This window comes from Gymnoscopelus microlampas (genome assembly GCF_963454915.1).
Source record: "Gymnoscopelus microlampas genome assembly, chromosome: 22".
Classification (NCBI taxonomy): domain Eukaryota; kingdom Metazoa; phylum Chordata; class Actinopteri; order Myctophiformes; family Myctophidae; genus Gymnoscopelus; species Gymnoscopelus microlampas.
Window position 1 is genome coordinate 26,479,341 of NC_139959.1, and position 14,488 is coordinate 26,493,828.

At 41.7% G+C, this 14,488-nt stretch overlaps 1 protein-coding gene across 4 annotated transcripts in view; it reads left to right on the plus strand.

The window, feature by feature from the left end:
• Positions 1-14,488, plus strand: part of LOC311039175 (partitioning defective 3 homolog) — a 757,442-nt gene that overhangs the window by 325,065 nt on the left and 417,889 nt on the right. For all 4 annotated transcript variants that reach the window (XR_014600133.1, XM_084048843.1, XM_084048842.1 and 1 more), the window contains exons 13-14: positions 2,918-3,106; positions 3,732-3,902. Coding sequence is in view for 3 of the 4 variants with exons in the window: in XM_084048843.1 (XP_083904969.1) it covers positions 2,918-3,106; positions 3,732-3,902 (360 nt within the window). In the remaining variant the exon portion in view is untranslated. The remainder of the gene's footprint in view (positions 1-2,917; positions 3,107-3,731; positions 3,903-14,488) is intronic.

Genomic DNA, 14,488 nt, shown 5'->3' on the forward strand with positions numbered 1-14,488 from the left:
TGCGAATCAACTAGTTTAGTCTCGCTAGTCACTCTACGAAACAACGAGTTAGAATAAAAGATGGACATACCAAACGATTATTATACCAAAAGAAACGAAACGATTATACCAAACTAAACACATTTTAAACTAGGAGAATCGTTTTGGAGGTGCTGCTCCAGACCAGATCAGATACCCAAAAATGGTATTGATCCCAGGCTACCCCCTGCCTCACCCCTAACCCAGCCGGTGGAAAGTAACTAAGTATGTTCACTCAAGTACTGTACTTAAAGAAGTCTTGCGATGGGGGGGGGGGGGGGTCCAGGGTTGATTGCTGCCACTGTCACACTGCAAAATCCTGAGTGTTAATGTAACTGAGAACCCTTTACGGGTCAATTTATACACTCAGAGGGTTCAATTGAGACTCGAGATTTTAGTAGTGCAGGATTTGGCTGCCATCCATGGCAATAACTCGCAATCTCGCAATACTGATATTGAAACCTTGTTTCTCGATATTTGTATTTTTTGTGTTTTTTTTTTTATTAGCCCTATTTCACCATATAAAAGTATTACTCAAAAGTAGTGAAAATACTTTTTTCTCTATTTTATATTGATTTTTTTAATAATAAAAAAGGAACGGCAACGATATACGTAAAGCATGAAACCCACAGACAGAAACACTATCATCGTCTCATAGGGAACGGTTGAGAAACAATAACTGGACACGATCAAAGCGGTTTCAGCTGTTTGCGGCGTTATTCAATCCAGCTTTCTTTGGCTGACGCTCAGGGCAGGCAGCTCCCCACCCAAAACCATTCAGCTCACTGCAAATCATTTTAAAAATGTTCTCAAATCTATACCAGGTTTTTCCCCAATCTAACACAGTATATACAGTACTGCAATGGATGGGGGGGGGGGGGGGAGCAGCATAGCATAGCTGCCAACACTTTGATGCCTGCAGTTCCTCCACATCATTAGCTTTCCTTCACACCTTTCTTCCTCCCACTGTATGGTTGGAAAATAATGCACAAAGAGTTCATTTATTTATATATTGTTGTTGTTGCACGCACACACACACACACACACACACACACACACACACACACACACACACACACACACACACACACACACACACACACACACACACACACACACATACACACAGGGAGTCTTTGTTTTTTTTTACAGGCCACAAGCGGGAGTCGTCAGGTGGGAGATTGGAACTCCAAAGCTTGTCTGACAGACTGTTTTTCCATTTCAAGTGATTTTTTGGGGGTGTGGGACATTAAATAGCGGTCCCTCACCCTCTCCTGGCAGCTCGGTTGAAAACCCGTTGGCGTGCACAGCGTGTTCGGCGGAGGCGCCCGTGCCACTACAACAAGGACAAACAAACAAGGCCCTCCAACATAACTTCCAACAAAAAGGCGCGCGGTGGCGTCGTCGTCTTTGGCGCGGGCCAAAGGAAAGGCCGGGGCTCCAGGCGGCGTGTATCACAAATTATCCTTCAAACGAAGTGTTGTTTCAAAGGGAGTCGGCGTTTGTTTGAGCGTCAAATTGCTACCTGCCCGTTCTCAAAGTTTCTTTCTTCCTTTTCTTTCTTTTCTTTCTCTCCCCTCGGCCCCCCCCCCCGCCACTCAGCTAACGGTGGCAGGAACGAATTAGAAGCTCTCAGGTAGACGGTATGGCCAATTGACGATGACAGCTTCCCGCGATATGTGACATAGTCGCCTTTTCTTCTGCCTCGCTCCTCGCTCCTGCCTTGCCTTTTATTGTTTTACCTCCCTTCTGGCTGTGTTCCACTTTCTCACCATTCTTGTCATGATGTGCTGCCACTGGGCTTATTCTTTCGCTCTTTTCAAAAAGAAAAAGAAGTAAAAGAAAAACTTTTTTCCTCGCGTCGCAGTGAATGTACTTTCAGCCATGAAAGTGGTCCAGCATTGTCACAGGCATTGAGTGACAGACTGCTTCATGTCCTCCACATCTTTGAACCATTGTATATACGTTCTTTGATCCATTCTAAACGGTGGTGGAAAGTAACTGACTACATTTACTCAAGTACTGTACTTCAGTAAAATCGTGAGGTCTTTTTTACTTCACTGGAGTAATTCCAATTTCCAATACTTTCACTTCTACTCCACTACATCTCAGAGGAAAATATCGTAATTTTAATTCACTACAATTATATGAAAACTTTAGTTACAAGTTACTTTGTTGATTTTGATTGTAATTACAAACATACAACATACACTTAAGCCCTATATATACTTTGTTTTTTTGAAAATAGCAGATCTACAAGCTCACAACGCGTCGCGGTGTAGATCTGCTATTTTCATGAGATTTGTATTATGCTTTGAAAACTTGTGAAATGGGACATTCAACATGAGCACTTTTACCTGTGGTTCTTTGGAACTATATTTGGTACAATATTTAAACAATATTTGGTGTCAATACTTTTGTACTCTTACTTTGCAGTAGTTGCTCCCACACTGTGGAACGCCCTTCCCCTGGCTTTAAAACATGCTGAGTCTGTTGAAAGTTTTAAGAGCATGCTTAAAACACATTTGTTTCGTAAGCACTTTGGCCTTTAAAGTCACCTGACTCACATAGGTCAATGCTTTGTTTTTATCCTTGCTGTTTTGTACCTTTTCACTGTTTTGTACTATAATACCCTGTTTGTATCTTTTAATTGTGTGTATTTTGTGTTCCATTGTACAGCACTTTGTAACACTGTTTTCGAAAGGTGCTTTATAAATAAAATGTACTTACTTACTTACTACTCATCAAAACTTTAATACCAGAGTTTTGTAACAGAGTATCTCTACATTGTGGTATTGATACATTTACTTTAGCAAAAAATGTGAGTACTTCTTCCACCATTTTAAACTAAGGTCTCTCTCTCTCTCTCTCTCTCTCTCTCTCTCTCTTTCTGCCACAGGCTCCAGATGAAGATGACTTGGTGCTGACGCCAGACGGTACGCGGGAGTTCATGACCTTCGAGATCCCCCTGAACGACTCGGGTTCGGCGGGGCTGGGGGTCAGCGTCAAGGGCAACAGGTCCAAGGAGAACCACGCGGACCTGGGCATCTTTGTCAAGTCCATCATCAACGGAGGGGCTGCCTGCAAGGTAAGAAGACACTAATGTCCTTAATGCTTGACACTTTTTTTCCCCATATTTTTTATTCCAAAAACTGCAGATCGACAAGCTCTTAACGTGTTTGCGTGATTGCAGTGGTGGAAAAAGTACTAATACTGCAATATAAAAATACTCTGTTACAAGTAAAAGTCCAGAATTAAAAATGTACTTGAGTAAAAGTACAAAAGTATTGGCATCAAAATGTACTTAAAGTACCAAAAGTAAAAGTACTAAATATTTGAAAATAGCCTATGTATAAAATAGGGCTAAAGTGGTTAATGTATGTTTCATAATATCATAGTTTATATCTGAAAAGTAACTAGTAACTAAAGTTTTCAAATAATTGTAGTGGAGTAAAAGTACAATATTTGCCTCTGAGATGTAGTGGAGTAGAAGTAAAAGTATTGGAAATTGGAAATACTCAAGTAAAGTACAAATACCTCAACATTTTACTTAAGTACAGTACTTAAGTAAATGTACTTAGTTACTTTACACCACTGCATGATTGTAAGTGTGCAGATCGTCATTTTTTTTGCTATTTGTCGCACGACGAGGTGTAGGGCTAAGAAAGTGTTTAAGAAAGTGCCCCCCCCCCCCCTCTGTTGTTTTCTTACAGGACGGACGCCTGCGCGTCAACGACCAACTCGTGGCCGTCAACGGGGAGTCGCTGCTGGGAAACACCAACCAGGAAGCCATGGAAACGCTGCGGATGTCCATGTCCGTAGAGGGCAACAAGCGAGGCATGATCCAGCTCATAGTGGCGCGGCGGGTCGCCACCAGCAACGAGGTAGCTAACGGCTAACAGTGTTGCCCTGTCCGCTCATTGTAAGCGACTTAAGGCTTGTTTTTCTGTGAAGTCGCTTGCAAATAAATGGTAGTTGCGATGCGACGCTATGTGTCTTCAAATAGCCGCATAGTTTAAGTGCTCATGTGGCCTATGCTTCTTTTTAGCTTGTTTTCATAGACCTGGTTGCTTGTTTCTCGCACGAAATCTGGCAACACTGCTAACTGGAACCTTTCATTGGCACCTTACGCCTGATTTATACTTGGTTGCGTGTCGTTTCACAACACATTGTGCTGTCCATCTGTTATGAAGAGAAAAGTTCTGCCTAGAGCGCTTTTACTGCCCAAATATAACCACATTTTTCATGCCGTGACCCCCTAAAATAAACATATTTGAACCCTGACAAACACTTGGAATTGTAGGAGTTGAGGCATTCAATTTAAGTTTGACTCGGTTCCACGGATAAATATTGTGAAAATAGCCAAACTACAAGCTCACAACGCCTCACATTATTTGACAATTTGACAATGTTTGACAATTTTTTATAGTATCGTCTGGTTGGTTACTTTTGATGTAGTAATGGTCTTATTATTTATTTTTCATTTTAGAGGTATTAAAAAGGTCATAAAAACATTAGATTCTGCGCAAAAAATATATGTTAATATTTAATTCTATTATATACTATATTTAATAAATAACCTTTTTTTGGCGGTTTTCAAATATTTTTTGACATAGAATAAAATGTTTTATGGTCATGATTCACCAGGAGCCTGGGTGGCTTGGTTCCAGGCTTACAATAATTCATATAAACATTTTCTGAAAGCTCTGTCTTGGTGGAACCACAAAATGTCCGCCAATGCTATGCCCTATAACACATAGACTCGAACCACGGGGCTGTGAACAAGTGGTGGATATTGAGAGGAGAAAAAGGAGAGGGTATATAGATACATTTCTTCTCATTCTTTTTGAATGATAAACTACTGTGGCTCTTCCTTAGCCTTGCCACTGGGCTCTAATCTGTCCTCCATTGGTTCGGGGGAGCTTTAGAGAGAGATAGCTAGAGGGAAGACTTTTAGGAGGGCGAGAGCTGCCGCCATGCAAAATCTTCAAACAGTCCAATTACCTGTGGGAGAGATGTGTGATACGTCTCACATTTCCCACATCCCGTGGGTGATGTTTGATCCATATAAAAAATATGATATATCGCCTCTGTCGGGTGGAAACCTCACATGTCCGAAACTGTGCCTTTTCGGGATTCAAATTCAAAGGTAGCAAAAGCAGCAGATCCGCACGCTCGAAACGTGGCGCAAAGCCGTTTATGTGACGCTTTTGACTCTTTCGTGTGACGCTGTAGTATTATCAAGTAGGGCGTTAACCCATTAAGACCTGAGGCTGATTCTACATAAAGTCTTCTAAATCCTAACATTTTTTTGAAAAAAAACTTATGTTGCTATGTCAGTGGTTCTCAAACTTTTTCATGTCAAGGACCCCCAAAATTCTGTATTTGTCCACAGACCCCCATCTCAAAATATTTTGTTCCAGGGACCCCCTAGAAGCAAAGATTTGAGTTACAAAGGTTCGCTTTGAAAATATATATATTAAAAGATTTGCACACATTTTCACGATTTCTCAAAAATAGCAGATATACAAGCTCATAGCGCGGCACCGAGTGCCGCGCTATGAGCTTGTATATCTGCTATTTTTGAATAGCCAAAGTGTAAAATAATGCTTTTCAGCTCAAATCAAAAAATGACACAGACGCTTATCCCGGTCTTAATGGGTTAATTTAGCGAAAAAACTAAACATATGGAGATAGGAGGTTTCTGTCCGACAGCAACGATATAATTTATATATATTTTTAACCTTGGTATGATACCGTATCTAAGAGGTGCCTCATTGAGTTATGATTGACAGCCTTGGCAAATGGCAACCGTATGAACAGATACAGTGGACAGATAAAGGGAGATGCATGCAGGCCGAACGGACAGACAGGTGTTTCCTAATCTGTCAATATACAGCCCGAGAATATTGAAAGCAATATGGAATCCCTGGAATGCCGCACGCCAGAGGGATCTCTGATGTATGAAATATCAAGTTTTATCTCCAATCCCTCATCCCTGGATTTTCCTACTATTGATATGCATCTTATATATCATCATATGGTTATTTAAGTTGATCCGGGATACACGGGCTGCCACAGAAATGAGTACTGTAGAGTTATGGGGGTATTTTATAATAGATTAATACCACGGTGAGATGGATGTGCGAATGTGCGTAATACGCGCGCACGCAAGCACACAAAAACCAAAATGCTTGAGCACGCACACATGTATACACGCAAAGACACGTGTGCGCGCACACACACACACACACACACACACACACACACACACACACACACACACACACACACACACACACACACACACACACACACACACACACACACACACACACCCCGCTCCCCTCTCCCCTGCAGCGAGGGCTTGTGGATCAGGTTTGATTAGTGTTGCGGTGGCTCTAATTGGAGTGTCCCCTGCATGTTCTACGCCCTTCACCCTGTATCCTCCACCAACACCCCCCCCCCTCTCCTCTATGCCCATCATCATCCCTCTCCCCATGCATGACCTCCGCTCTCTTTTCTCTACTTCAGGGGTCTTCAACGTTTTTTTCAGGCCAAGGACCCCTTATAGCCGAGAGAGAGAGAGAGAGATGAAGCAGGGACCCCCACCCACCACATTTTGTGAAACACTATGTTGCAGATTAAACCTTTCCATAGATTTCATAGATATAGGACTTGTTTGACAGCACTGTATGTCGGATTCATGTTCATGTGTATTTTGAGACATTTAACCACTTAACCCATTAAGACCTGGAACGCATCTGTGTCATTTTTTGATTTGAGCTATTGAGATATACAAGCTCATAGCGCGGCACCGAGTGCCGCGCTATGAGCTTGTAGATCTGCTATTTTTGAAAAATCGTGAAAATGTGTGCAAATCTTTGAATATATATATATTCTTTTAAAGCGAACAGTTTTTACTCAGATCTTTGCTTCTGGGGGTCCTTGGAACAAACCATTCTGAGATGGGGGTCCGCGGCCAAATACATATAATTTTGGGGGTCCTTGACATGGAAAAGTTTGAGCACCGCTGATATAGAAACATGCTGTACAGTTTTTCAGAGAACTGTTGGGATTTAGAAGACATTTGTAGAATTGGCTTCATGTCTTAATGTGTTAAACGTACCGTCTGGGGACCCCTCAAATCATTTGGGGACCCCCAGTTAGGGAACCACTGTTCTACTCTACCCCTACCACTCTGGAGAGGAAGCAGAGCTCAGCCATTCATTCTCCTCCCTACTGTAATCCTTATAACCAGCAGGCATGCAGTACACGGACCAGACAGACACAGACAGACAGACCGAGTGACTGACAGGTCGGCCATAGCTGGGGCAGAGAGATGAACTGACAGGCAGAAATATAGCCTGCAGGCACAGAGAAGGAAGGACTCCACTTACTGTATTGTTAATGTTATGCAGAGGTAACGTGTCCTAAAATGGGTCAGAAAGACACACACAGAGAGAGAGAGAGAGACAGACACAGACAGACAGACAAAGAGAATCAATGAAAAGATGGTCAAAGATAGTCAAAGAGAGAAGAGAGTCAAAGAGAGTCAGAGAGAGAAGAGAGTCAAAGATAGTCAAAGATAGAAGAGAGTCAAAGATAGTCAAAGATAGAAGAGAGTCAAAGATAGTCAAAGATAGAAGAGAGTCAAAGATAGAAGAGAGTCAAAGATAGTCAAAGATAGAAGAGAGTCAAAGAGAGTCAGAGAGAGAAGAGAGTCAAAGATAGAAGAGAGTCAAAGATAGTCAAAGATAGAAGAGAGTCAAAGATAGAAGAGAGTCAAAGATAGTCAAAGATAGAAGAGAGTCAAAGATAGTCAAAGATAGAAGAGAGTCAAAGATAGTCAGAGAGAGAAGAGAGTCAAAGATAGTCAAAGATAGAAGAGAGTCAAAGATAGTCAAAGATAGAAGAGAGTCAAAGATAGTCAAAGATAGAAGAGAGTCAAAGATAGAAGAGAGTCAAAGATAGTCAAAGATAGAAGAGAGTCAAAGATAGTCAAAGATAGAAGAGAGTCAAAGATAGAAGAGAGTCAAAGATAGTCAAAGATAGAAGAGAGTCAAAGATAGTCAAAGATAGAAGAGAGTCAAAGAGAGTCAGAGAGAGAAGAGAGTCAAAGATAGTCAAAGATAGAAGAGAGTCAAAGATAGTCAAAGATAGAAGAGAGTCAAAGATAGTCAAAGATAGAAGAGAGTCAAAGATAGAAGAGAGTCAAAGATAGTCAAAGATAGAAGAGAGTCAAAGAGAGTCAGAGAGAGAAGAGAGTCAAAGATAGAAGAGAGTCAAAGATAGTCAAAGATAGAAGAGAGTCAAAGATAGAAGAGAGTCAAAGATAGTCAAAGATAGAAGAGAGTCAAAGATAGAAGAGAGTCAAAGATAGTCAAAGATAGAAGAGAGTCAAAGATAGTCAAAGATAGAAGAGAGTCAAAGATAGTCAAAGATAGAAGAGAGTCAAAGAGAGTCAGAGAGAGAAGAGAGTCAAAGATAGTCAAAGAGAGAAGAGAGTCAAAGATAGTCAAAGAGAGAAGAGAGTCAAAGATAGTCAAAGAGAGAAGAGAGTCAAAGATAGTCAAAGATAGAAGAGAGTCAAAGAGAGTCAGAGAGAGAAGAGTAAGATAGAGAACAGGGAGAAGACTAACAAAAGGTAAAAGTAAGCACACACACATTTTACATTAAACATTTTAAAGTTATAAAACAATGATGCCATTATTATATCAATTTTTTACACAATCCCGCTTTTCAAGTTCGTCAGCTAGTGGCGTGAGTCAAATTGTGCGTACATACATAAGTGTAAGTGCTATAGTGTCAAAGAGAGGTGTCAAAAAGAGAAGAGGGTCAAAGAGACAAGAGAGTCAGAGAAAGAGACGAGAATCAGAGAGTGGGTGTTAAATAGAGAATTAAAAACCAGCACGAACATGGAATGAATAAAGCCAAGTTAAATGTCGGCCCAGCCTCCCAGCAGCCTCGCCAACCCCCCACCAACCCCGCTCCCCCGCTGGCCAGGCATACAGCGTCGCAAGCCAGCACCAGTTTACCACTGTCACACAGCCTGGACCAGGAGCGAGCACTGGAGGCCACCATTAAAATGAATCAGATCCATCACTGTCTGCAGGGGAGAGGAGCCCAGCAGCGCACCTTAATGCATCTGAGAGAGGAAACTATTGGATGTATGGGCTGTTCTGGCTCACCCAGCTCCTCTCTCACACACACACAGTGGTGGAAAAAGTACTCACGCATCTTTACTTGAGTAATAGTAGTAATACGGCAATGTAGAAATACTCTGCTACAAGCGAAAGTACCGGTATTCAAAATTGACTTGAGTAAAAGTACAACAGTATTGGCATGAAAATGCAAGCATCTACAAGCATCAAAATGATCTACAAGCGTTGTGAGCTTGTAGATCTGCTATTTTCAAATAGCAGAGGTATATACAGGACTGAAGTGGTTAATGTATGTTTTGTAATATTAATATATCAACAAAATAACTTGTTTTCAAATAATTATAGTGGAGTAAAAAGTACAATATTTGTCTCTGAGATGTAGTGTAGTGGAAGTAAAAGTATAGCAAATTGGAAATACTCCAGTAAAGTAAAAGTACCTCAAAATTGTACTTAAGCGCTGTACAGTACTGAGTAAATGTACTTTCCACCACTGTGCACACACGCACGTTTTTGTTGTCATCGTCGTTGGACTGTCTTACAAGCAAGCCAATGATATTCATTCTTTAAAGGTGGTGTAAGTGATATTTTTTTTGGTTAAAAGTAAAGTTTTTTTGTTAAAAAGTTAAAGCTCTGTATTGTGTTACTGAGAGTATTGCCATAGAGTGTTTGTTCAGTAACAAGGGTCTCTCCCTATCTCTCCGGCTCGTTAATTAACAGAAAATACATTTTCAGGTCATCCAATCAGGAGAGAGTACCCATTTATCAGCTTCAATTTTATAGTATTCCAATTACAATTTTGTCCGCTCATTTATTTATTTATTTCATCCCTTCCAATTTCACTTGTTTATCCTGTGTTCTGCGCGAGATCTTTCTCCTGATTGGACGAAATTGGTATCCCAGCATGAAAATGCATTTTCTGTTTACTGATGGGCTGGAGATACGGGGGAGACCGCTGTTCCTGAGCAAACACTCTATAGCAATGATTACTTACTTTAACAACATTCATAAAAAATATATCACTTACAGTATCTTTAACTCCTCTGGTATTTCCACTTTAGAGTTCGCTCCGAAACGCACGCAGAGAAAGCGAGTTAGATAAACCGCAAACAAGAGATATGCGACGTACACGCACACATGCACAGAGAGCAAAAGGTCACCCAGGAGGCCATTTAGACAAGGCACTCGTGCTTAAATAGACCGGTTATTCTTAGCCAAGAAGAACCCAGGAGCTCATCTGAACTGGAGTACCTGCTCAATTTTCTCTTCCATTACGGAGCGGGAATGAGGGTCCCTTGGCCTCTGGGTTAAGATAAATGTTTGTTACATGCATGTTGGCCATGGGCTACCAGGACCTTGTGCTTGCCGAGACACACAATCAGCGAGACAATCTAACCCATTAAGACCTGAGGCCGGTTCCACAAAGGCCTTTTAACAGTTTTCTGATGAACGTATATTGCTATATCAGTGGTGCTCGAACGTTTTCATGTCGAGGACCCCCAAAATGATATGTATTTGGCCGCCTACCCCCCCATCTCAAAAAAGTTTTGTTCTGGGGACCCCCAGAAGCAAAGATTTTAGTTAAAAATGTTTGCTTTAAAAAATATATATTCAAAGATTTGCACACATTTTCATGATTTTTCTAAAATAGCAGATATACAAGCTAATAGCACGTCACTTCGCGCTGCGCTATGAGCTTGTATATCTGCTATTTTTGATAAGCCAAAGAATACAATTTTGTTAAAATGATTGTGAAACTATATGAACTGCTAAAATGACACATGCTTTCCCGGTTTGAATGGGCTAATTCAAGTCGAAACCAGTTTCAGGGGGTTATTACGTTCAAAAAGTTGAACCATCAATGCAGAAACCCCCACCCCCCCCAAACCATCATGAAAACGGTTTCTGTCGGGAACATGACGTAGATGAAAGTAGATTATAAATAGAGAGATGAATAGCAGGTTCCATTATGCCCAGAACAATTAATTTCCCCGTCTAGCACCGCGCCCCCACAGATACATAACGTTTGAAGAAGCATTATTCTGACCCAGATAGGCCCGACGATATGATTGGTCACTGGCAATTTGTTTCCAGCATTTTCTAATTCCGTCAATGCTTCGGAGACTTCGGCAATTTCTCTGTCCCTATCTGGCCCTGTGCCGCCTAATGTACAGTCACATGTGTTTGAGCAATTACATTTTCTGGGAAGTCATTTCAATTCAATTAATTTTTATCAGTGCCTCCAAATGCGCATTGGTCCTTCCGCACGCTGCTCCCTGGCTCGGCTATGTCCCCTTTTGTCACAAGGGCTGCGGTCGTGTGACCGGATTAACCCATTAAGACCTTAGGCGATTCTTAAAAAATGTCTAAATCTCAACAGTTTTTTGAAAAAAATCTGGAAAATATTTTTTCACGATTTAAAAAAAATAGCAGATCTACAAGCTCGTAGCGCGGCACTCGGTGCCGCGCTACGAGCTTGTAGATCTGCTATTTTTGAATAGCCCAAAGAAATCTTAAAATGAGACGCAGATGCGTCCCCGATCTTAATGGGTTAAACGCATATCTAGCTAAAGTTATGCGCGTTCAAAGTCATAATGTGAGCATTTCAGATTTCCAGTTCTCATTTCTCGTGACCGGTTCTGTTTTAATATTTTTCCGCATGAAATATCGTGTCATACTTACTTATGTTATATTATGTTTTTTTCTGTACTGACCATATTTGTTTGCTATATCTGGAGACTTCAGAGATGTGGTGAGTTAAACTAATAATGTTTCTCTGAAAAACATGGCCGCTGTTTACACACCTCAGTGTAACAGCGTTGTAGATGTAAGGACCTTGGCAGAGCAATTTCCCACTGCCCTTAGAGTTCTTTGTGGAAGAAAATAGGCAGCGCAGATCAAACTGTGGCACTAACAACATGTGTTAAGCACTTAAGCCCTGTTCCATTTTATTTATTTATTTCAAAAATAGCCTCTACAAGTTCACAACGCGTTGCATCGTGATGCTGCACTGTGAGCCTGTAGGTCTGTTAGAAGTTTGGGACTCTACGGAGCCCTCACACCTACGTTGCGCCACCGATATGCCCATATATGGAGATCCCTGATGTCATCAGTATATTCCCTACAAAAGGGCATTCCCCCTTTTGTGCCCATAGATGGAGCTGACTGATTTGTTTGCGCCTGATGCCACGACGACACATTGAGGTTAGACAACGACACACTCCATATTTGGGCAATGCTGAATTGGGAACTCCTTATATGGTTATGGCTGAGTCATGGTGACATGAGCGCGTCGTCGTGGGCTTCTCGCCCACCCACCCAGCCAGTCCTTCCTTAAGCCAATTTTAATCTAGGATTTTGAAAACTTTTTTCCTACATCCCCAAAAATAGGGATGTCAGGCTGAAAGTGGTTAAAGTTTGGAGAGGTGGGAGGATAGAGGCAGCAATTTAAGTCCCACCTCTGACTCTCACACACACACACACACACACACACACACACACACACACACACACACACACACACACACACACACACACACACACACACACACACTCACACTGAGTACACAGAGTATATAATCGTTTGGTACAAATGTTTGTCATAGTTTCCTCCGCTTTTGTCTGTTTCTTTTTTCCTTCTCCAAGGTCCTCTGATCTAACGTGTATCACACAATGTGTGTGCGTGTGCATATATAGGATGTTACACTTGTCTCTGGAAAAAAAGCAGCCAACAGCTGCCTTTGACAGAAGGAAGTCTCTTCTGATGTTTTCCTCCATGACAGCACCCTGCCACTCTGCTGATCAGAGCATCCAAAGCTGTGCCTTTTTTTTTAACCACTTAAACCCCAGCATCCCTATTGTGGAGGAAGCTTTCGCGGAGAATATAGCCGATCGACAAGCTCACGACGCGTCGTGAGCTTGTCGATCGGCTATTTTCCCGCGAAAGCTTCCCCCAATTTACAGAAAACAGAAAAGTACACTAGTATAGAGCCCTGAAGACTCCGGTCAGCCATATAGGGTGCGGTGCGGTCGCTTATGTCCTCCCGCACGACTGCTTCGCAACACTGCCCCCCCAATAAAGATGTATCCGAGTTCCACTTTATTTAGTTTTTTTGCTTGTCTCAGCACATATACAGGCCTCTCTGTAGGGGCTACTATGCTGTGTGTGTAAAATGTAAAAACTTTCCCCTCCTTCTTTGACCACTTGAAAGACTTTGATCGTTTCGCCATGCGGCCCCAATTATGTAAATATCATTTGGGACGAGAAATGGCAGCAATAAGGTCGCCCCGTTGCACTGGTTCACCTCGCCTCGCGGCATTTCATGTTTTTTTGCTGATTTCTTTTGCCACTATTAGGCTGAAGCTGATGAAATAGCGGTAGCATTTTACCACCCTAAACCCTATATCTACCTTGTAGATCTGCTACTTTGGATACTTTTGTGTGATCAAGTAGGACGTTAATGAACCCATTAAGACCTGGAACGCATGCATCTCTGTCACTTTAGATTTATTTGGCTATTCAAAAATAGCAGATCTACAAGCTCATAGCGCGGCACCGAGTGCCGCGCTATGAGCTTGTAGATCTGCTATTTTTGAAAAATCGTGAAAAAATATTTTTTATATTTTTTTTCAAAAAACTGTGGATTTAGAAAACATTTTAAAGAATCGCCTCAGGTCTTAACGGGTTAACGAAAAAACACAAAAAGTTAGAATAGGGAGATAAGAGGTTTCTGCCCGACAACAACGATATACTGTATTAGGCTACTTTGGATTTAGTTTTGGATTTGCATGCCGAGATGATGCAAGACGGAGGAAAAGATCAGATGTGCTTATGCTACTTATATGATACTCTGCTGAGGCTGGTAATACAAGAGCTGAACTCTAATGAACGGCGCCTTTGAAGGAGGCTGACTTGACTACTTAAGATCAAGCGTAGAGTCCACACAGACGGATGACAGGATGTCATGGTCAGGCGAGCCCGATCGTCAGGCTAGTCCGATCGGAAGCACCCAATGTGTTATTGATGAGTGGCAGCGTGGAGCTGAAAGATCAAAGTACAGGTTGGCTTTCTTCTTCCACGCAGTCAGTGGCGCTGGAAGCCATTTATTCCAAGGGGGGCTGGGCTGGGCGGGAGACGTCCTGCGCGCAAGTTTTTTTCCCCCACATCTTTTTTTGCGATTTTTTGCACCTTTTCCACTTTTTTTTTCCTTTTTCAACAAATATTTTATTCCCCAAAGTTAAATACATCATTGTTTTAGTATATATATATATATATTTTTGCTTCCCACCACCAGGGGGGCTGCAGCACC